Source organism: Leucopleurus acutus (assembly GCF_964270905.1).
Source record: "Leucopleurus acutus genome assembly, chromosome: 2".
Classification (NCBI taxonomy): Eukaryota; Metazoa; Chordata; class Mammalia; order Artiodactyla; family Delphinidae; genus Leucopleurus; species Leucopleurus acutus.
The window spans coordinates 168,257,537-168,278,578 of NC_139143.1; the positions used below are offsets into that span (position 1 = coordinate 168,257,537).

General features: G+C 46.2%; 1 protein-coding gene across 2 annotated transcripts; it reads right to left on the reverse strand.

Moving 5' to 3' along the window:
• Nucleotides 1–1,770: 1,770 nt before the first annotated feature.
• On the reverse strand, nt 1,771–20,294 carry TMEM39B (transmembrane protein 39B; the record flags this gene model as incomplete). Of its 2 annotated transcripts, XM_082832536.1 has the most annotated exons (8): nt 1,771–2,170; nt 3,687–3,807; nt 7,115–7,302; nt 8,211–8,547; nt 18,220–18,374; nt 18,694–18,777; nt 19,394–19,613; nt 20,125–20,294. In XM_082832536.1, the coding sequence occupies 8 exons, from the start codon at nt 20,292–20,294 to the stop codon at nt 1,928–1,930; spliced, it is 1,518 nt and encodes a 505-aa protein (XP_082688662.1). In that variant the 3' UTR covers nt 1,771–1,927. The 2 variants fall into 2 exon arrangements, with proteins under 2 accessions (XP_082688662.1, XP_082688663.1); XM_082832537.1 differs by lacking the exons at nt 18,220–18,374; nt 18,694–18,777; nt 19,394–19,613 and having other exon boundaries at nt 20,125–20,158.
• Nucleotides 20,295–21,042: the final 748 nt, after the last annotated feature.

The following is a 21,042-nucleotide window of genomic DNA, read 5'->3' on the forward strand; positions in this document are numbered from 1 at the left end:
GCCAATTCTAGGACTCAGGGCCAGGAAAGGGAGTGTTATCTTTCTCTTCCTACTGCCACTTCTCAAGGTCAGACCTCTTCATTCTCTGTTGGTCTATTTTACCTGCCTCCTCACTGGTGTGCCTCCAGGTTCTCCCATTTGCACCCATTATCTCTTTAAAAGCAGAGACCTTATCATGTTCTCTGCTTAGTGATTTCCTACTAACGGCCTTAGGTAATGCCCAAACATTTCAATCTGACAGTTAGGCTGGTCCTTACTGGCTTCTTGGGCTACTCCCTGCCAGGCAACCCAGGCTCCATCCATATTTGGGGAACCACATTCCCCCAAATATGCTCCTATCTTCTTTTGTGCTTTTGCATATGCTCTTTCCTCTGCTTGGAACGCAATGCCCTCCCTTCCCCCTTGACTATGAGGTGAACTACTCACTTTCAAGACCGAATACAATTTTCACCTTCTTGAAAAAGCCTGTCTTTCCAGACAGAGACTACCTGTCCTTTCTGCTCCCCGGTGCCCTGGACACACATTTTCCTCAGCAATTGGCAATCTAGGTTGTTCACAAGGTGTCTCTCTCTCCTGGTTGTCTATGAAGGGACAGTATCTTCCTCATCTTTGTTTCTGTCCCAGTGCCTGGCACAATGCCTGCCTCAGCAGAGGTACCACAAACATTTGCTGCAGTGTCTGCCTCCTGTACACCACCGTTGGAGCATCTGCATAACTTGTAGCCAAACAAGGGCTCAGGGGACACAGGCAGACTAGATGAATGGCTATGACCATGTCTCCTCTCCTGCCAGCCCCTGAGCCCTCCATCCTATGCTCCACAGGAGCCAGGTGGCCTTCCAAGCGGCTTTGTTTCCATTCAAGCCCTTGGCCTTGCTCACACACCCTCCCTAGCCTAGAGCCATGGGTCCTCCCTGATCCAGTCCCTGCAGACCTTGCCAGATCCAGCCCACCTCCCCCCAACTTTCCTTATCTTTCTTGCTCTAGGAACCACTTTCTGCTTACCTTCTCCAAATACCCCAGGATGCTACTGCTCGGCTTGAAGCGGCTTTACCCCCTCTTGTCCACCTAGGAAGTGGCCGATACAACTCAGACTATCCCCTCCTCCAAGAAGTCCAGAGAGCATTAAATGTTCTCTCCCCTGTGCTATTCTGTACCTTGTAACTGTTATACCCCTCTTGAAATTCGCAAGATCTGTGAATTTCACTGTTATACTATAGTGACTTGTTTGTTTCTGTGTCTTGGCATCTTCACCATCTACCTCGGCATCTGACACAGAGCAGGGTCTCAGTGACTGCGTGCTGGGAATCAGTACATCACATTCTGCTGGGATAGTAGTGTTATCTTTCAGAGGGTTTTGGGACCCAGCGCTACCACTTCCTAGCTGTGTTACCTTGGGCAAGTCACGATAGATAGCTCCCTGAGCTCCTGTTTTCATCTATAGGAGTGACAGCACCTACCTCCTAGGGTTGTCATAAAAACTGGATTAAGACAAGGCCTGTCATACACGTAGAGCAGCCTCTGGCACACAGCGAGCATTCAGCCAGCAGCAGCTACCATGCTACGGTGACCTCGGGTGTCTCATCTTTTCTCCACCGGAGAAGGCAGAGCTCACAGGGGCCCCAGAAGCCACACATGGGGTGTCCTGGCCAAGAATCCCACACCTCTGCTCTCTGCCTGACAGGCAAGAAAAGGAGAAAGAAATACAGGACACAGGCTTATTGGGAGTATAAAAATAGGACTTTTTTTTTCTCCTCATAATCACATCAATTATCAAAGAAAAACAGTATGTAACAAAAATACAAAGCTCTGGTGGATTTTTTTTGTCTGTTTTTGTTTTTTTTTTGCCCCCCACCCACCCTCCCCAACAGCCGATTCCCAGGGAGCCCCTGGCTGAAGCCTGGATGCTGTCCCTGGGTCGCCCTGGGGCTCAGGAGAACCGGTGGTCTAGGTCCCTCTGGGGGTTGACCGAGTACGAGTAGGCCTTGCCCAATACCAGGCGGTCTCGCAGCAGCTTGAAGAAGGCGTAGTAGTTGCTGAAGAGGATGAGTGCCAGTGAGATGGTCTGGTGCCACTTATCAGAGGACATTAAGGAGTACAGCTGGTAGACGATGACAGCGCCCTCCAGCAGCAAAAGGATGTTGAGGATCCGCAGGGGTTTGCTGAAAAAGAACTGCCCAGGAAAGAGTAGGCATGGACTGGAAAGTGGGCTCCAGAAACCTGCCTCTTGGAAGGGGGTTCTGGGTAGGCCAGTGAAGGGGTCAAGCTCTTGGGCCCCATGCAGACTTGGGTGGGGAGGAAGACTTCGTAGGGTTGGGCGTGGACCTTGCCATCTCTCTGCCTTTGTTTGTGGTGTTCCTTCTGTCAAGACTACTGCTTCCCACAGAAGCTGTTTAAGATCCGGATCAAAAAAAACAAAAAAAAGATCCGGATCAACTTCCACCTCCTCCCAGAAGCTTTTCTTGAGAAGTCCTGCTTGTTCTCTCAAACTTTTGCTGGTCGAAAACCAACACCTTATTATATGTGACTTCCTGGGTACTGTCAGGCCTGAACAAAGTAGAATCTTATGACAGAGGCATGGAAAGTTATTATAGACTCTACAGCCTGAGGCATTTACTATTTCATGTGTAGCATCCCCCGCTAGGCCAGAAGCTTCCAGGGGACACGGAGACACATCACTCTTACCTGGTGTCTACAGGGCAAGGTAGAGTGTAGAGACTAAGAAAATTTTTCTGGTCAGTTTAAAAGAATGATCGATGTCCAGGGATCTTGATTCTGCAGGGGCCAAGGTACCTAAACCTCAAGAGCTGATTATAGGGTGGCAGGAGAAGTGCCAGGAAACAGGAGTCCGAGAGACCAGCACACCAGGCTCAGCTCTGCACCTGACAGGCTGCAGGACCTTGGGCAAGTCCCTTCCCTGCCTGAACCTCAGGTTTCTCTACTGGGAAAAGAAGAGGTTAGCCCAGATCAATGATTTCTCAAACCGTGTTCCTCAGAGCCCCAGGTTCCAGGAGGTCTTTTAGGGGTTACTACAGTGGTAAGCAGGAAGTGAGGGGAGTTCCAACCCTTTCAAACAGAGCAGTGCCATGAAGTCCTATATACTGAACTTTAGTTTGACTGAGTTGGAAAAAAGGATTTTGACAGTAAAGTAAGTAAATAAAATGGAAACCACCAGCCCAGATGATTTTGAGCAGCCCTTTCCATAGTACTGAGTCCATGAGCCATTACCATTAGTTCCCAAGTTTCCCAGTAAGGCACCCTTGGAACAAGTTAAACTCTCTAAGCTGATTTCAGTACCTGAAAACCAGGACAGCCCTGGTATTTCTTTCATACACAAGGTTCTGGTGAAGACTGAATGGGAGGGTGCATGGGAAGTGTTTACCACAGTGCCTGGCACACAGTAAGGAATGACGAGTGTAATTATTTTCACCACCAACAACCCCTCCTTTTGTTGTATCATCTTTTCTACCTCCACCCAATGTTTTCAAAGATTTGGTACCAAGTGAGCTACAGTTATGAAGGGATCATTTGTATGGCTGTCCTTGGGCTGCACATGTGCATTGCCTTCTTTTGGATTTGGGAAATATTGAAAATAGCCGCCTCTTGCTATGACATCACCTTCCTGCCCCGCTGATCCTCCTGCCCTCTAGATCAGGGCCCACCCCTCCTTCCCAGGGGAGGAGACTCACGTGGAACCGGAAGTGGGAGACGTCGGAGGGGATGGCCACGTTGTAGTGGCCCACTGCTTTGTAGACGTTCTTGCTGTGCTTCACCAGCACGCCCTGTGGCCACATGCATTCTTCAGTCCACCTGGAGGCACAGCCCGACAAAACCCCCTTACGCCCAGCTCACCCACACAAGGGGATGTGAGAAGACTGGGCATGGGGTGACCACCAGGGCTCTACTCCCATTTCTATCACTTAGACACAATGACTTTCCTTTTCTGGGTCTTAGTTGCCTTTTCTGTAAAATGGGTAAGAACTGTAAGAAATTCACTGCACTGGGAGTCGGAAGGTTTAGGGCTGACATTCATGTCTCTGAGGGATTTCAAGAAAACCCTTTTCCCTCCCTGGGGTCATTTTCTTCATCTAGCCTCCCATCAGTCTCAGCTCTAGCCTCCCAGCAGTCCACCACACAGCTGCCCGAGTGGTCTTTGTGAAACACCAAGCCAAGCCTGACTAGTCTCTCCTCAAAACCCTTTGAAAGCTTTCCGGTGCCCCTGGAGTCAAGTCCCCAACAATGTATTATGGCCTCCGAGTCCCAGTGTGGCCTTCCATGACCCCCACCACATAGCACCTGCTCAAGCCACCCAGAACTGCCTCTAGTTTCTCCAGCACTGCTCCTGTCTCTTCATAAGGTGCTCGCTCCAGCTGGGCTGCTCTTCCAGATGCCTTATCCCACAGAGTTCAGCATCTTTTAAATGCTCCCTGAATCTCCTGCTACTGGTCCACTTTCCCCAATGTGTTGTCACTTATTTATTTCCCTGTATCCCTCACTAGTCTGGGAGCACTGAAGGGGAAGGCATGGTGTCCAGTTCATTTCTGTGTCCTCGGAGCATGCCACAAGGCTTGGCACAGAGGCGCCCCAGAGAGCATGTGAATAAGGTTGTGGGACCAGTGAATTCTCTTCCATTGTTCTTTGAGATCTCCCAGGAAATCTAAGGGTCCTGGGCCAGAGGACTGAGAATAACTGTCCACAAGAAGCTCAATCTCATGCTCCTGTCCTGTTGATTCCTTCATTTAAAAAACAGTTACCATGCCATATGCAACAACAGGGATGAACCTCACAAACAATATGCTGAATGAAAGAAGCTGGACCCAAGAAGAATGTCTACTGTATGATTTAATTTACATGAAGCTGTAGAATAGGCAAAACTAACCTATGGTGAAATGAAATGAAAAGATGGTTGCTGGGGGAGGGGGTCATTGGGAAGGGCCATAAGGAAATTTTCTGAGGGGCTGGAAATGTTCTGTATCTTGATGGGGGAAGGGTTACATGGGTGTGTATGTCTTTATCAAAACTCAAGGAATTGTACACTTCAAGATCTGTGAATTTCACTGTATGGAAATTCTACCTTAAAAAAAGCTCACATACAAAAAACACAAAAAATTTGCTGTTGGACCTATCACAAGCCAGGCATTTGCCAGGAGTGAGGAGACGGCCGAGCGCTTGACAGACAAGGACCCTGACCTCCAGGAGCTTTAGTCTTGGAATGACAGGCAAGTAACTAAGCAAACACAGCAGAGGAGGAGCACAGGCAGGGCAGGGACACTGAACCTATCCTGGGTGGTCAGGAAAGTGTTCCTGGAGGACGCAAAGTGCTAAACGATGAATAGGAATTAAACAGGAAAAGAAAATTGGAAAGGTCACTCCACGCAAAACATGCATCATAGGCAAAAGCCTGCATACAAAAGTACATATAGGGACGTCCCTGGTGGCGCAGTGGTTAAGAATCCGCCTGTCAATGCAGGGGACACGGGTTCGATCCCTGGGCCGGGAAGATCCCACATGCCACGGAGCAGCTAAGGCCATGTGCCACAACTACTGAGCCCATGCACCACAACTACTGAGCCCATGCACCACAACTACTGTGCCTGCACTCTAGAGCCCACGAGCCACAACTACTGAAGCCTGTGTGCTTAGAGCCCATGCTCTGCAACAAGAGGAACCACTGTAATGGGAAGCCCGAGCACCACAACAAAGAGTAGCCCCCGCTCGCCACAACTAGAGAAAGCCCGTGCGTAGCAACGAAGACCAAATGCAGCGAAAAAAAAAAGAACATACAGAATTGGAGGATCCGAAGAGGTTGGGTCTGGCTAGAGCAGAGTATGAGTTGGGGCATGGGAAGAGACTGAGCAGAAAGGCTGGTAGGAGTCAGTTCATCATGGGAAGCCACGTGAAGGAGCCTGGATCTTACCTGAAGACCATGGTGAGCCATGGGCAGGTTTATCCTCATATTCAGCCATGTACTCTCTTTCTACTCCCCCCTCCCCTCAGAGCCTTAGGCTGAGCCAAGCCCCACTTCAGCCCATTTGGCAATATCCATCCACTCTCTGGACCACCTGGACAGAGCCTGAGAGGGACCCTGACTGGCATGGAGGGCCAACATCAGGAGGCTTGGCCTCTGCGGCCTCCCTTTGCATCTCTGTGGGCCTACCTCTACAAACCTGTCCTAGGGGCCTCTTCTCGGCTGGGCCTTGTGCTGGGCCCAAGACTCAGATGTGATTCAGAGATGGTCCCAGCCTTGAGGAGCTTCCAGTCTAATGGGGGAATACAGGCAGGAAAATTAGCATAACCGGGGTAAAAAGACGGTGATGAAGGGCTGTAGAAATGCTAGGCACCAGGAAGGATGGGTCAGGCTGAGGGGAGGACAGCCCAGCCCCTCAGGGCTCCTGAGCAGGGTGACTTCTGCCTCTGCTCTGAGTGCAACGCCATCCCGCAGCTGGGCCTTTTTCACCCCACTCATCCTAACTCTGTGTACACGGCTATCACCCGCACCAGACTGTAACTCCTCAAGGGATCTCATCTTAGCCATTTCCTCCCTGTGGCTTTTCTTCCCTGGCCAGGGTATGTCATCAACTAACACAGCACCATACCCTGTTACCAGACTGATGTTTCTAAGGCACACCTTGGAATGGGTCCCTCCACTGTTCAAAACCCTCCATAGCTCCCCTCTGCCTATAGGTCAAAGTCCAAGCTCCTTTGTCCAATACACAGCACCAGGCCTGGGACAGCTTAGGTAGAAGTAAAAGCTTTCTGAAAGAGTAGATTAGCCAATGATTGGATGGATGAGTGAGTGGAAGGAGGGAAGCAGTGTGTGAATGCATGAGCAAATCAGCCAATGAGCAAGTACCTAAGTCAGTGATGAGAAAGTCAATGAGTCTATGAATTTACCACCTGCCTTCCTCCCATCTTCAAGACACTGCAAGTTACCCCAGGACAGGAGACATGTCCTTCCCGGGCCCTGCCATATCCCACTCTGGCCACAAGGCCTAGCATACAAGACATGCTCAATAACTATTTGCTGATCGAATGAATGAGTTGATGAGCAGGGAGGTGAGTGACTCCAGACACTGACCAGGGGGGGCTGGGGTCGAGCAGAGAAGGGCAGACTCACGGGTGCTGCAGTACATTGGAGCACAGTGCTGGGTCCACCTTCTGCCAGCAGCCCAGGTGGGCAGCGGCCTTATGCAGCAGGTCACAGTAGCTGGCAGGCAGCAGGTGCTGCATGAGGATCACCGAGGTGCTGATGGACACCAGCAGGAAGAGCTCGCAGGACCAGCGCTTGTCATAGTAATGTGTGTTCTGGGGACAGCGGGAGGTGGGTGAGACCTTGGATACCCATAATGGCCTCACTCCCTCCCCCATCCCTGATTCCATCTGTCTCGGAGATCAAGACAGCCCTAGAGAGACCTCGGGGTGGCCTGAGACGAAGGACTGAACACCTAACAAAGGTGGCTTGATCATGGGCTTAAACCCTATGCCCACTACTCAGTTTTCTACGAAGAAAAATTATTCCCACTCTGAGCCAGAGAACAGGCTCTGGGGTTCAACAGAAATGAGTTCAAATCTTGGCTCTGCTGCTTAGTCACTATGTGACCTTGGGCAAGTCATTTCACTTCTCTGGGCTAGCTTCCTCATCTGTTAAATGAGGATGAGAGTAACCACCTCTGAGAGGCGTGAGGAGGATTATAATACTCATCAAAGCTCTAGCAGGTTGTAGGTACCCAACGGACATGAAGTCCTCTCAACCCCCAATCATTCAGTGCAGCCCATCCTCAGAGAAATGTGTCAAGCCAGCTGGGGAGGTACCTTCCCACATGGCCATACAAGCCAGAGAGAGAGCACAGGCCTTTGGAGTCACTCAGATCTGGATGAGTCCTGCCTTTCGAACTTAATGACAAAGCAGGACACTGTGACATGCCTGTGCCAAAACCGCCACACTGAAACACCAAGTTACCGCCTTCCGTTACCAAGTATTACAAACAACAACGCCATGTCCCCCTCGCTGGCTGGGTGACCTCGTGCGGGCCACGTCCATTCAGCAAGCCTTGTTTTTTCCACTCTAAAATGAAGGCAGGAGTCACTCTGGCCCTCAAGAGCACATATGGGAATCTCATCAAGAGCAGCAGAGTTATTTATGCGAGCAAGAGGGCTCCTGGGGGGCAGGCAGCAGGGTTAGGCCCCTTTCCTCCCTGGGTCAAGCTACGCACCTTCACGAACCAAACAGGCACAAAGGCCACGTAATAGGCGCTCAACATGGAGCTGACCAGCACCTCCTTCATGCGCCAGTTGAAGTCCATCTTGAGGAACTCCACCTCACTGCGGATGAGGCTGGGCGACAGGCAGCAGGCGTGGGTGGGCATGGCGTCCGGGCCGTACAGCTGCCGCGTGTGCTGCTTCCACGTCTCCCGCAGTGTCAGCAGGTAGTCCCGGCTCCGTGCCAGGCCACTGACCGCCTCCCGGGGACCCATGGAGGCCATGTGGCTGAAGAGGTTTGTCTTGCGGAGGTCACAGTTCAGCTGCAGGAACGGAATGTACATCCCAAACCTGCTGGGGAAGACAGTGGTGAGGGCAGGCCTGCGCAAGGGCCAGGATCCCAACTCTTAACCACCAAGGGAATCTTCTTTCCTCCTGGGCTTTAGCTCTCCTGGCTGTTCAGAGGGGAGACTCTACCGGTCCCTCTAGCCATCCAGCCTCCCAGCCAATGATCAGTCATTCAACCCATGTATTAGCACTAAGTGCATGCCAAGCATTGTGCTGAGCGGCAGGTATACAGTAGGAAGCAAGACACAAGTCCCGGCCCTCACAGACTATTGCTGCCCAGCAGTAATCTTAACAGTCCACATTCACTGGGCACAACCAGTGCTCCAGATACTGTACTAAGTGCTTTACATGCATTCTCTTCTTTTGTTTCTCTTAACTCTGTGTTAGGTACTGTTAGTTTGTGCCCTTTTCAGCTGAGGAAGCTTTGACTCAGACAGGTGGAGTGGAGTCCGAAAGCTCACACAACTAGTAAGGAAGTAATAGAGCTGGGATTCAAATCCAGAACTGTCTGGCACCGGTGATCAAGACAGATACTCAGCAAATACTACAAGTAATTCATTAATTGAAAACATACATGGGGAAGAGATATGGGAACATATGTATATGTATAACTGATTCACTTTGTTATAAAGCAGAAACTAACACACCATTGTAAAGCAATTATACCCCAATAAAGATGTTAAAAAAAAAAAAAGAAAATATACATGGTACCACAAAGGAGAGGTAGACATTGTCATGGGTGCACATGGGGGCAGCTCTGTAGCTTGCAGAGGACAGTTCAGGAACAATATTTATTGTGTGTCTATTATGTGCCAGGCACTGAAATGGGCCCTTGAACAGTACAAACCACTTCCCCTGAGGAGTACCCCTAGGTCAGGGCTGGAGCTAATTAGTTAAGAGATAGAGTGTGTGGCTGATATCATTTAAAGAGAAAACTAGACAGACCCATAGCCCAGAAGAGTAGATCATTAAAGTGGGTAAGTGCCAAGCACAGTACATGGAACGCATTCCTTGTTTTAGCTTAGGGCCTCTCAATTTCCCCAGGCTCTCAGACGTAGCTCCAGAAGGGTCCCTGGGCTGCTGCCAGGAGCCAGACCCAGTGAGAATGCTACATTTTCTTATCTATAGTAATGTTCTCTTTCTTTATTCTGAACTTCCAGGAAGGGATATATGAGTGTTCTTGGGCACTCATATAATTAGCCTCTTTGGGTTTTTGCTTTCTGGCCTATAGAATGGGAATGCTTCCACTTCTCCTAGGGTAAGGTTCAAGTAAGATAACTTAGAGAATTCTGGTCAAGAGCATAACCTTTGGGGTCATATAGGCTAGGATTAAAATCCCAGCTCTGCCACTTACTAATGCTGTGATTTAGGGCAAGTTATATAATCTCTAAGAGCCTCCGTTTCCTTAACTTGCCTTAAGTTATCTAGCTTGTACTGATTCTCTACGCTCAGTCAGGCATTATGCTAGTGTTTTTATAAATACTCTCTTTTAATCTTTGCAACAATGCCCAGCATGGTGTCTGGCCTAAAGTAGATCAATACAATTTTGTTTAGGAAAGAAAGAGGTCAATGATTCTGTGGGACAGAAAAGAACACTGAAATGGGATTCCCAAAACACTCTTCAGGGCACTTGGTGGGAATGAGGGCGTGGGGCACCTACATGAACATACAAGGGCTTCAGACTCAACCTTAAGGACAAGTACTTAAGAATCTTCTTGGCTTTCCCACTAAGAAGGACTGCCGATACAATTAAATTATTTGATAACAGCGAGTAGCTGCTCTGACACGTCACAAGTTAGAAACAACTTCACATGCAAGATGGCAGACCCTCTTTCATCCTCTCCATCCTAGATGTGACAGTATCAATGTAGAAAGTAAATAAATAAAAGTAGAAAATAAATCCATATCAGCAAAGAGAATGGGAGTGAGGGTTATCAGTACATAAGTGATTCTGACAAATTTACATAGCAGATGGAAACATGTTGACAGATGAGGAGGTCATCATCTAGAGTAGTGCAGTCCAATAGAAACATGAGAGTCACACATGTAATTAAAAATTTTCTAGTAGCCGCATTAAAAAAAAGAAGAAATTAATTTTAATACTCTATTTTACTTAACCCAATATAGGCAAAATATTATCGTTTCAATATATAATCATTATTTATGAATGAGATATTTTACTTTCTTTTTTTGTATTAAGTCTTCAGAATCTAGTGTACGTTTTACACTAACAGCACATTTCAGTTAAAACTAGCCTATTTCAAATGTTTAATAACAATAGGCAGCTAGAAGTTACTAAACTGGATAGCGTAGGTCTAGAATGTGCCATGAGAGGGTTACAACGGGGGTAGGAGCTTATCTGCCCAGAGTGACCCAAGAGAGACTGGCTTGAAGTGGGCACATTTGATAGAGGGTAGAAGTGAGAAGCAGGGCTGAACAAATGGGATTAAACACAGATCTGTATTCATTTGTGAGTCACTCCCTTTATTCTCCTACAAACCTGACACAATCTGCCCTGAAAGATTCTTCTCTAAAGAAACTGAATAAACTGAGGAGAACTGAGGTCTCTAATGGGGGCACCCTACAGTAATACCTCCCTCCCCTTTCTGGTCTATGGGTGCACACAGCTTGACAATTAGCACCTCACTCACTCTTCCAAAAGCAAAGTCTACCAGTGTGCCCTGCCCACATACTTAGAATTCCCAGTCAAACTTCCCATTCACGTATACAATGGCAGAGGGAGAGAAAATGCATTCCAAGCCACTCAGTCCTCCACTCTTAAATGTAAACAGACAACCAAAGAAACTAACTACACTTAGAAAACTAGCAGCATAAAACAGAAAAATTGACCTAGTGGAAAGACAAAATTGAGGGAACGTAAGAGATCCTTAAAACAAGAACAGAATGCTATGAGAAAAGAACAATCAGAAATCCAGAAAGAGGACTTAGAGATGAAAAATATGATTGCTGAAAAAAATCTCAATAAAAAAGCTGGAAGATGAAGTTGAGAAAATCCCCCTAAAGATAAAGTAAAAAGAAAGAGAAAAAGATAGATAAGAGAAAGAGAGAGACAGAGTCAGAGAGAGAAAGAAAGAGGGGAGGGAGGGATGGAGGGAGAGGAAGAAAGGGTGAAAGATGAAAAATATGAGGGAAAATATAAGAGAAACAGATGACCAATCTATGAGGTCTACCATCCGACGTAGAGAAGTCCCAGAGAGAACAGAAAAAATGGAAGGGAAGACATTATCAAAGAAATAATAGAAGGAAATTTCCCTGACCTGAAGAAATACACAAATCTCCAGGTTAAAAAAGTTCTAGAGTACTGATAAGATGAATGAGAAAAGTTCCATATCAGACACATTCTTGTGAAATTTCAAATAATCAAAAGATAAACAGAATGCTCCCAAAAGCTTTCAGAAAGGAAAAAACAAGTCATCCACAAAGTAACTGGAATCAAACTAGCATCAGACTTCTCATTAGAAACACTGGATGCTAGACACAATGGAGCAACATCTTCAAAATTCTGAGAGAATATGAATTTGAACTTAGAAATCGACATCTGGCCGAACCATCAATCAAGTATGAGGGCAGAATAAAGACATTTTCAGACATGCAAGGACTAAGACTGTATATACCTCCCATATACCCCTTGTTAAGAAAATTACCTCATAATGCACTCCAGCAAAATAAGGGAGAAAACCAAGAAAGAAGAAGACACAGGATCCAAGAAACAGTGGATCCAACCCATGAGGGCAGGAAAGGAAGTCCCAGGCTGAGAACTGTATAGCAGGCTTAAAGAGCAACCACTCCAGACTGGAGCAGGAGGATGGAGGGCTCCAGGAGGGATGTCTTTGGACGGAAAAATGGACTCCAGGCAACAGGTAGTATGACTGACAGGCTGGATAAACTTGAGGATATGTTGAAGGCCCATCATTCTTTTGTCAACAAGAAAAAAGAAAGGCAATTAGAAACTCCAAGAAAAATAAAACGCTATATAAGAAAGTTACAATCTAAATATGAAGCAAACTAAAATGTGGCATGGTTTTAAGCAATTGATGGAATATAAGAAAAGAGAAACCATTTGACCTTGACACTAGGAACATTCTTTTTTTAAGAGACCCAAGATTATAATTCAGTAAATATAGAGAAGGAATATCATCTATGCACACTACTTGGTCCTGCAGTGAATAATATTTTCATACTCACAATAATATCAAGGCCACTTATTGGTTTTTAATTTTTAGAATTAGCCTTAGACAAAGAATGGAAGACTTAAATGTGGCTATATAGGAGAATGTGAATGTCAAGCATGACAATACAAGAGTACAGCTGCCAGGAAGTGATAGGAGGAAGAGGGGAGGAAAAGCCAATGGACAGGGCTCCTAATATTATGTTCTTACATAAAAGGGATTAAGACACTGACTATTGTTGATGGAATAAAAAACACAGGCATACTCATATTATTGAAAAAGAGGCCCAACAGAAAATTAAAAATAATAACAATTATCAAATCCTAGGAACAGTACGGATAGAAGGTGAAGTAAATCTTCATCTGTCAATGCAGGGAATCAATGTATATGTGCATGTGTGCGTGTGTACGTGTGTGTGTGTGTGTGTGTGTGTGTGTGTGTGTGTGTGTGTTATGCTTGTATATGCACAGAACATTCATTTCCAGGATATATAAGAAACCAGAAACATGGCGGTTACCTCGTGGTGGTTAGGTTCCCTTCCTTCTAAGAGTGGAAGGGAAACTGGGTAGCTGGGAGACAGGAGTCAAGGGAAGAATTTTTTATTCTACGCTCTTTTATCTGTTTTTCAGTTTTAATGATGTGAACCTATTACCCAATTACAAAATCAATAAATAAATGTGTAAAGAAATAAACAAAAGCATAAGGATATTAAAATTATGGAGGTAACTCAGAGAACACTTAAAACCAGAAACAGTAAAAGAGGTTGCTTTTGAGAAGTGGGACTAAAAATTTGGAGGGTGGGGTTAAAGGCTGTTTCTCATCATAAGCTTTTTTTTTCTTTTGGCCACACCACACCTCGTGGGATCTTAGATCCCTGACTAGGGATTGAACCCACACCCTCACCAGTGAAAGCACGGAGTCCTAACCATTGGACCACCAGAGAATTCCCATCATCAAGTTTTTTAGCACTATTGAATTTGATTTTTTTATGATATACGTGTCTTACATTAATAAAAATTTAAAGATTAAATAATATAAAATAAAGCAAAATATGAACACTGGGTGATGTCTGAGTAGTCACCAGAAAGTGTCAAATTAAGGCAACTGTTGACATTTCTAATCAGTACAACCTTGGAGGGCCATTTGTTGACATCTTTCAAAAATGTAAAACATAGCTTTTGGTGCAATAATTCTACTTCTGGGAATCTGTTGTACAGAAATTTTGGACAAGTGTGCAAAGATGTATGCAAAAGAATGTTCCCTGCCTCATTGTTTCCAATAGGGAAAAGCTAGAAACAACTCAAAAGTCCACCAACAGAAGACAAACAAAACCAATTGTGAAAAGTCAATTCAATGGAATACTATGAGGCCATTTAAACAACTGAGGCAGACCCATATATACTGCCATAGGAAAATATCCAAGTTATATGACTATGTGAACGTGTAATAAATTATACATTATCATGCATAGAGATTAACCCTATTTTTCTGTTTTTAAAAAATGTATATGTACTCTATGCCAATAAAATGGACAATCTGGAAGAAATGGACAAATTCTTAGAAAGGCACAACCTGCCAAGACTGAATCAGGAAGAAATAGAAAATATGAACAGACCAATCACAAGCACTGAAATTGAAACTGTGATTAAAAATCTTCCAACAAAGAAAAGCCCAGGACCAGATGGCTTCACAGGCGAATTCTATCAAACATTTAGAGAAGAGCTAACACCTATCCTTCTCAAACTCTTCCAAAATATAGCAGAGGGAGGAACACTCCCAAACTCCTTCTACGAGGCCACCATCACCTTGATACCAAAACCAGACAAGGATGTCACAAAGAAAGAAAACTACAGGCCAATATCACTGATGAACATAGATGCAAAAATCCTCAACAAAATACTAGCAAACAGAATCCAACAGCACATTAAAAGGATCATACACCATGATCAAGCGGGGTTTATTCCAGGAATGCAAGGATTCTTCAATATACGCAAATCTATCAATGTGATAAACCATATTAACAAACTGAAGGAGAAAAACCATATGATCATCTCAATAGATGCAGAGAAAGCTTTTGACAAAATTCAACACCCATTTATGATAAAAACCCTGCAGAAAGTAGGCATAGAGGGAACTTTCCTCAACATAATAAAGGCCATATATGACAAGCCCACAGCAAACATCATCCTCAATGGTGAAAAACTGAAAGCATTTCCACTAAGATCAGGAACAAGACAAGGTTGCCCACTCTCACCACTCTTATTCAACATAGTTTTGGAAGTTTTAGCCACAGCAATCAGAGAAGAAAAGGAAATAAAAGGAATCCAAATCGGAAAAGAAGAAGTAAAGCTGTCACTGTTTGCAGATGACATGATCCTATACATAGAGAACCCTAAAGATGCTACCAGAAAACTACTAGAGCTAATCAATGAATTTGGTAAAGTGGCAGGATACAAAATTAATGCACAGAAATCTCTGGCATTCCTATATACTAATGATGAAAAATCTGAAAGTGAAATCAAGAAAACACTCCCATTTACCATTGCAACAAAAAGAATAAAATATCTAGGAATAAACCTACCTAAGGAGACAAAAGATCTGTATGCAGAAAATTATAAGACACTGATGAAAGAAATTAAAGATGATACAAATAGATGGAGAGATATACCATGTTCTTGGATTGGAAGAATCAACATTGTGAAAATGACTCTACTACCGAAAGCAATCTATAGATTCAATGCAATCCCTATCAAACTACCACTGGCATTTTTCACAGAACTAGAACAAAAAATTTTGCAATTTGTATGGAAACACAAAAGACCCCGAATAGCCAAAGCAATCTTGAGAACGAAAGAAGGAACTGGAGGAATCAGGCTCCCAGACTTCAGACTATACTACAAAGCTACAGTTATCAAGACGGTATGGTACTGGCACAAAAACAGAAAGATAGATCAATGGAACAGGATAGAAAGCCCAGAGATAAACCCACGCACATATGGTCACCTTATCTTTGACAAAGGAGGCAGAAATGTACAGTGGAGAAAGGACAGCCTATTCAATAAGTGGTGCTGGGAAAACTGGACAGCTACATGTAAAAGTATGAAATTAGATCACTCCCTAACACCGTACACAAAAATAAGCTCAAAATGGATTAAAGACCTAAATGTAAGGCCAGAAACTATCAAACTCTTAGAGGAAAACATAGGCAGAACACTCTATGACATAAATCACAGCAAGGTCCTTTTTGACCCACCTCCTAGAGAAATGGAAATAAAAACAAGAGTAAACAAATGGGACCTAATGAAACTTAAAAGCTTTTGCGCAGCAAAGGAAACCATAAAGAAGACCAAAAGACAACCCTCAGAATGGGAGAAAATATTTGCAAATGAAGCAACTGACAAAGGATTGATCTCCAAAATTTATAAGCAGCTCATGCAGCTTAATAACAAAAAAACAAACAACCCAATCCAAAAATGGGCAGAAGACCTAAATAGACATTTCTCCAAAGAAGATATACAGAGTGCCAACAAACACATGAAAGAATGCTCAACATCACTAATCATGAGAGAAATGCAAATCAAAACTACAATGAGATATCATCTCACACCAGTCAGAATGGCCATCATCAAAAAATCTAGAAACAATAAATGCTGGAGAGGGTGTGGAGAAAAGGGAACCCTCTTACACTGTTGGTGGGAATGTAAATTGATACAGCCACTATGGAGAACAGTATGGAGGTTCCTTAAAAAGCTACAAATAGAACTACCATATGACCCAGCAATCCCACTACTGGGCATATACCCTGAGAAAACCATAATTCAAAAAGAGTCATGTACCAAAATGTTCATTGCAGCTCTATTTACAATAGCCCAGAGATGGAAACAACCTAAGTGTCCATCATCGGATGAATGGATAAAGAAGATGTGGCACATATATACAATGGAATATTACTCAGCCATAAAAAGAGACGAAATTGAGCTATTTGTAATGAGGTGGATAGACCTAGAGTCTGTCATACAGAGTGAAGTAAGTCAGAAAGAGAGAGACAAATACCGTATGCTAACACATATATATGGAATTAAAAAAAAAAAAATGTCATGAAAAACCTAGGGGTGAAACAGGAATAAAGACACAGACTTACTAGAGAATGGACTTGAGGCTATGGGGAGGGGGAAGGGTAAACGGTGACAAAGCGATAAAGAGGCATGGACATATATACACTACCAAACGTAAGGTAGATAGCTAGTGGGAAGCAGCCGCATAGCACAGGGAGATCAGCTCGGTGCTTTGTGACCGCCTGGAGGGGTGGGATAGGGAGGGTGGGAGGGAGGGAGACGCAAGCGGGAAGAGATATGGGAATATATGTATATATATAACTGATTCATTTTGTTGTGAAGCTGAAACTAACATACCATTGTAAAGCAATTATACTCCAATAAAGATGTTAAAAAAAAAATGTATATGTGTGGGTACTTGCACAGAAAAAATTTAGAAGGACATGCTGCAAGATAATGGTTTTCTGGAGGACTGAGATTATGTGGGATTTCCATTTATTAAGTTAAAAGCTTCTGTAAAGTTTAATATTGTTACGTGACACATGTACCACTCTTATAATTAAAAACTAGTTATAACTAAAACAAGTGTGATTTGGCTCCTACCACGACAGTGACCTTTTGATCACGCAAGGGAGAGACGAGTGTCCAGTTCTGAAGCTTCCCAGGGAACAGAGGTGACCCAGCCTGAGGAAGTTCATGACTCAGAAAGCCCAGGGGTTGGGAAATGACTGTTAATGCCCAGGCAGCCAGCAGCCTGCCCCAGAAACAGCCAGAGTGGACATCTTGCCAAAGCTCTCCCCAATTCTAGTCTAGAAAGGGACAGGCCTGTGCTCCTCCCAGACACTATCTTTCCATCCTCAACAATCCGGGTTCTGGCAAGACGGAGGAAGTGAGTGAGCAAAGCAGACACACAGACAGACATACGGATATGCATGTGAAGATACACACACACACACACACACACACACACACGCTTCATGCACAGACACCCACACAGAAACATGCGTGCACCCAGGTGCTTGCAAGCATACATACCTGGGGGAGGCACCGAGAGACTACATAAACACTAAGATATGCAAAGAGACAGAGAAAGAGAAAGAACCAGAGAGAGAGGAAAGGAAGAGAGAGGAAGATGAAGCCCGTGCATACCCCCTCAGGAGCTGTGGGATATACACTCAGATCTGAGTCCCCTTCTGACCTCCCCCTTGAGGGCACCTTGGGGAAATTATGCCTGCCGTCTCAGTTTCTGCTCCTGCAAAAGAAAGCTAATCGTCCTGATCTCAGAACGATATTGTCAGACAATGTGAGAGGGTACTGTTGCTGCCTGCCTGTGAGCCTACTGGGTATGGGGGCCCAGTGCCCAGCCACACTCAGGGCAGAGGTCAGGAACAGGTGCTGGGCAGTGAGGGGGTGGAGTGAGGGGTACTCACGGATAGCAGAGGAACAGGAGGTTCAGGAAGGAGTAGGTCCTGAAGAGGTGGATGAGGGAGCGGCACAGACTCCAGCCTGTTGCCGTGAGAACGGTGAAGCGGGTGAGGAACAGCATGATGGAGCGAAAGAGGGAGACCTTCCCCCTCTGAGAAGCCTGGGTCAGGGCGAGATAGGACGGGATGGGGCCTTGGATGGAGGTCATGGGGGCTGTGCCCAAATCCCACCCAGCATGGCCCGTGATCCCGCCCGGGGAAACGTGGGGCAGCAGGCTGGGCAGAACCTGGCAAGGTGAATCCTTTCCCTCGACGCCCAGGAAACTCCAAGAGCCGATGGGATGTAATACTCTTCAACCAAGTTCAAAGGGAGCCCCAAGGAAATGCCTCAGGGTTGAAGGGCTGGGCACACCTCCTTGGTACCCCCATGGGTAAAGGGGAGTCCCAGAGTTCCCCAGCCAGCCTCTGGGACCCAATCACCTCCTTCACGATGGACCCAATGAAGCGGCGGCCCAGAACAATGGTGGTCACCATCAGCAAGTTGAAGTCGATCAGGTGGAAATTCTGTCAGGGGGCAGAGGCTGGGGGTCACGTGGGCCCCCTGCCCATGTACGGGCTTTTCGCATACCCACCTCCCCCTGCCCAGTCCTTTCCATCAGGACTGTCCCCACTCTCTGACCTTCACAGGCCTCCAGCTGAGTCAGACCAGGAAAATACCTAGAGGAGTAGAACAGGACCCAGAGGAGGAAAGTGGGACAGTCCCTGGAGACAAGAGAGTGGTGTGTGAGCCCTCTTGCTCTGATCACCCATGCCCCTGCCCCTGCACCTCTCCTTCTGCACAGAGCTCTTTCCTCTCCTTGAAATAGCCATGTATGCCTGTGACTCACCTCCCCCACAGGACTTAAGACTCTGTGCTCCTTTAGACAAAATCTGAGTCAGATTTTGCTACCATCATCTCTGCTACCATTACACTGTGTAGTGTGGTGCTGAGCACACTAGGGGTGGGCGTTCAGGAATCATCAGTTTCCTGTTCTTTTTATACCTCTCATGCCCAGCATGAGGCCAAACACACAGGGTTCTGCGTAACCTATGCTAAACTAAAACCAAACATGTCACTCACTCACTCACACACACACACACACACACACACACACACAGCGGGTCCTAGCTGGGCACCTACCAGGGAGGTGTGGGAGGGTGGGTGGGAGGGCGGATACCACCACACTGTCTTGTAGATGTTGATGTAGTGGACGAAGAGGGCTATGAGCTGGCAGAAGAAGAGCTGCAACTCAAACAGAATGCTGGCCTGGACTGGCAGCTCGGGGATCTTGCAGTGCTGCAGGGGCACGACCGTCTGGGTGGCCAGTGGGGGGCTGGAGAGGCCCGTCCCAGAACTGCTCCTGGGGGTGGGAGGGAACAACATCAGGAGCTGACCTGAGAACCCTACCAAGAAGCACTTCTGGGGCACAGGACTGCGAAGCAGGACCAGAAAAGCAGCTCAGGGTAGGGATGGAGTCCTCCTAATCCTGCCTGTCAGACAAAGGAGATGACAGAGCCTTTTCCTATTCATAAGCTGATTCAGTCTTTCCAACATTCCCCAGGAAGGAAAGAATTATTAGGTCCATTTTACAGATAAAGAAAAGGAGGCCCAGAGAGGGGAGACAACTTGTCCAAGCCACCAGCAAATCAGAAGCAGAACTGTAACTGGAATCCAGGCCTTCGGGTTTATTACACTATGTCCCACTGCATCTGTCCCACTGACCGCCCTCTGGGACTTTTCTGCTGCTCCCCACCCTTTAAGCTCCCATCTGGCACCTAGGGTATCACATCCTAGAGCCCAGTCAGGGAGAGCTTTGTCCAGATTGCTCCTGAGAGCCCACAGTGAGGCACAAGAGACAGAAAGTAGTTTACCTGGTGCGGGAACGGACACTGGTGACTGATGCGCTGGAAGTGTGGCCCCCACCTGAGCCCCCAGAGGATCCTGGCTCACAGAGTGGATTTCGACAGTAGGATGTCCTGTTGGGACCTCTTCGTCCTCCTGCAGGGCTCGACATAAGGTAGATCCTCAAGCCAGAGGGCATATATCAAGGATAACAGCAATGATACCGGCTGCCAGTTACCTGCTGTCTCATTTTGTCGCTCAGTTACAGAGACCCATGATCTGGCCCCTGCCCACCTCTTCCAACTTATCTCCTACCATTCCCTGCCTCGCCCCCATGCTTCAGCCAGCCTGGCCTTTCTCTCTTTGAGCAAACCAAGCTTATTGCTACCTTCTGCACTTGCTGTACTCTCTGGAGAGCCATTCCCTGCCATTTTGTAAGTATCTGCCCCCATAACTCTCTATCTTATTTTTATATTTTTTCACAATTCACTCTTCATCTTATTCATTTGTTAACATATTTACTGTCTATCTCTCCCACTGGAATGGAAGGCCAGTGAGGTCACTATCCTGATCTGTCCTTTTCACTGCTGTATCCCCTCCTCCTACCACAGTGCCCAGCATGAAGTAAGTGCTCAATAACTGTTGATGAGGGAATGAATCCGGAAAGGTTCCACAGATTGGTAAACTCAGTTTACATTGTGTCACAGGTAGTCTGGGGGTCTGGGTCCTGTGCTCTTAGCGCTGGTGTACACTGCTCCTTTCAGATACTACAACTCCCTGTAGGCTTACAATTACGGGCACCCTTGAAGTTTTTTCTCCAGGACCCAAGATCCAGCTCAGTGGGCAGCCTGGACTCTCACAGTCAGGACCCAGGGCCTGAGCACAGTGTCAAGGGAGAATGGTGTGGCTGTGAACCCAAAACTTGGACCTGCAACCTCTTTTTCTAG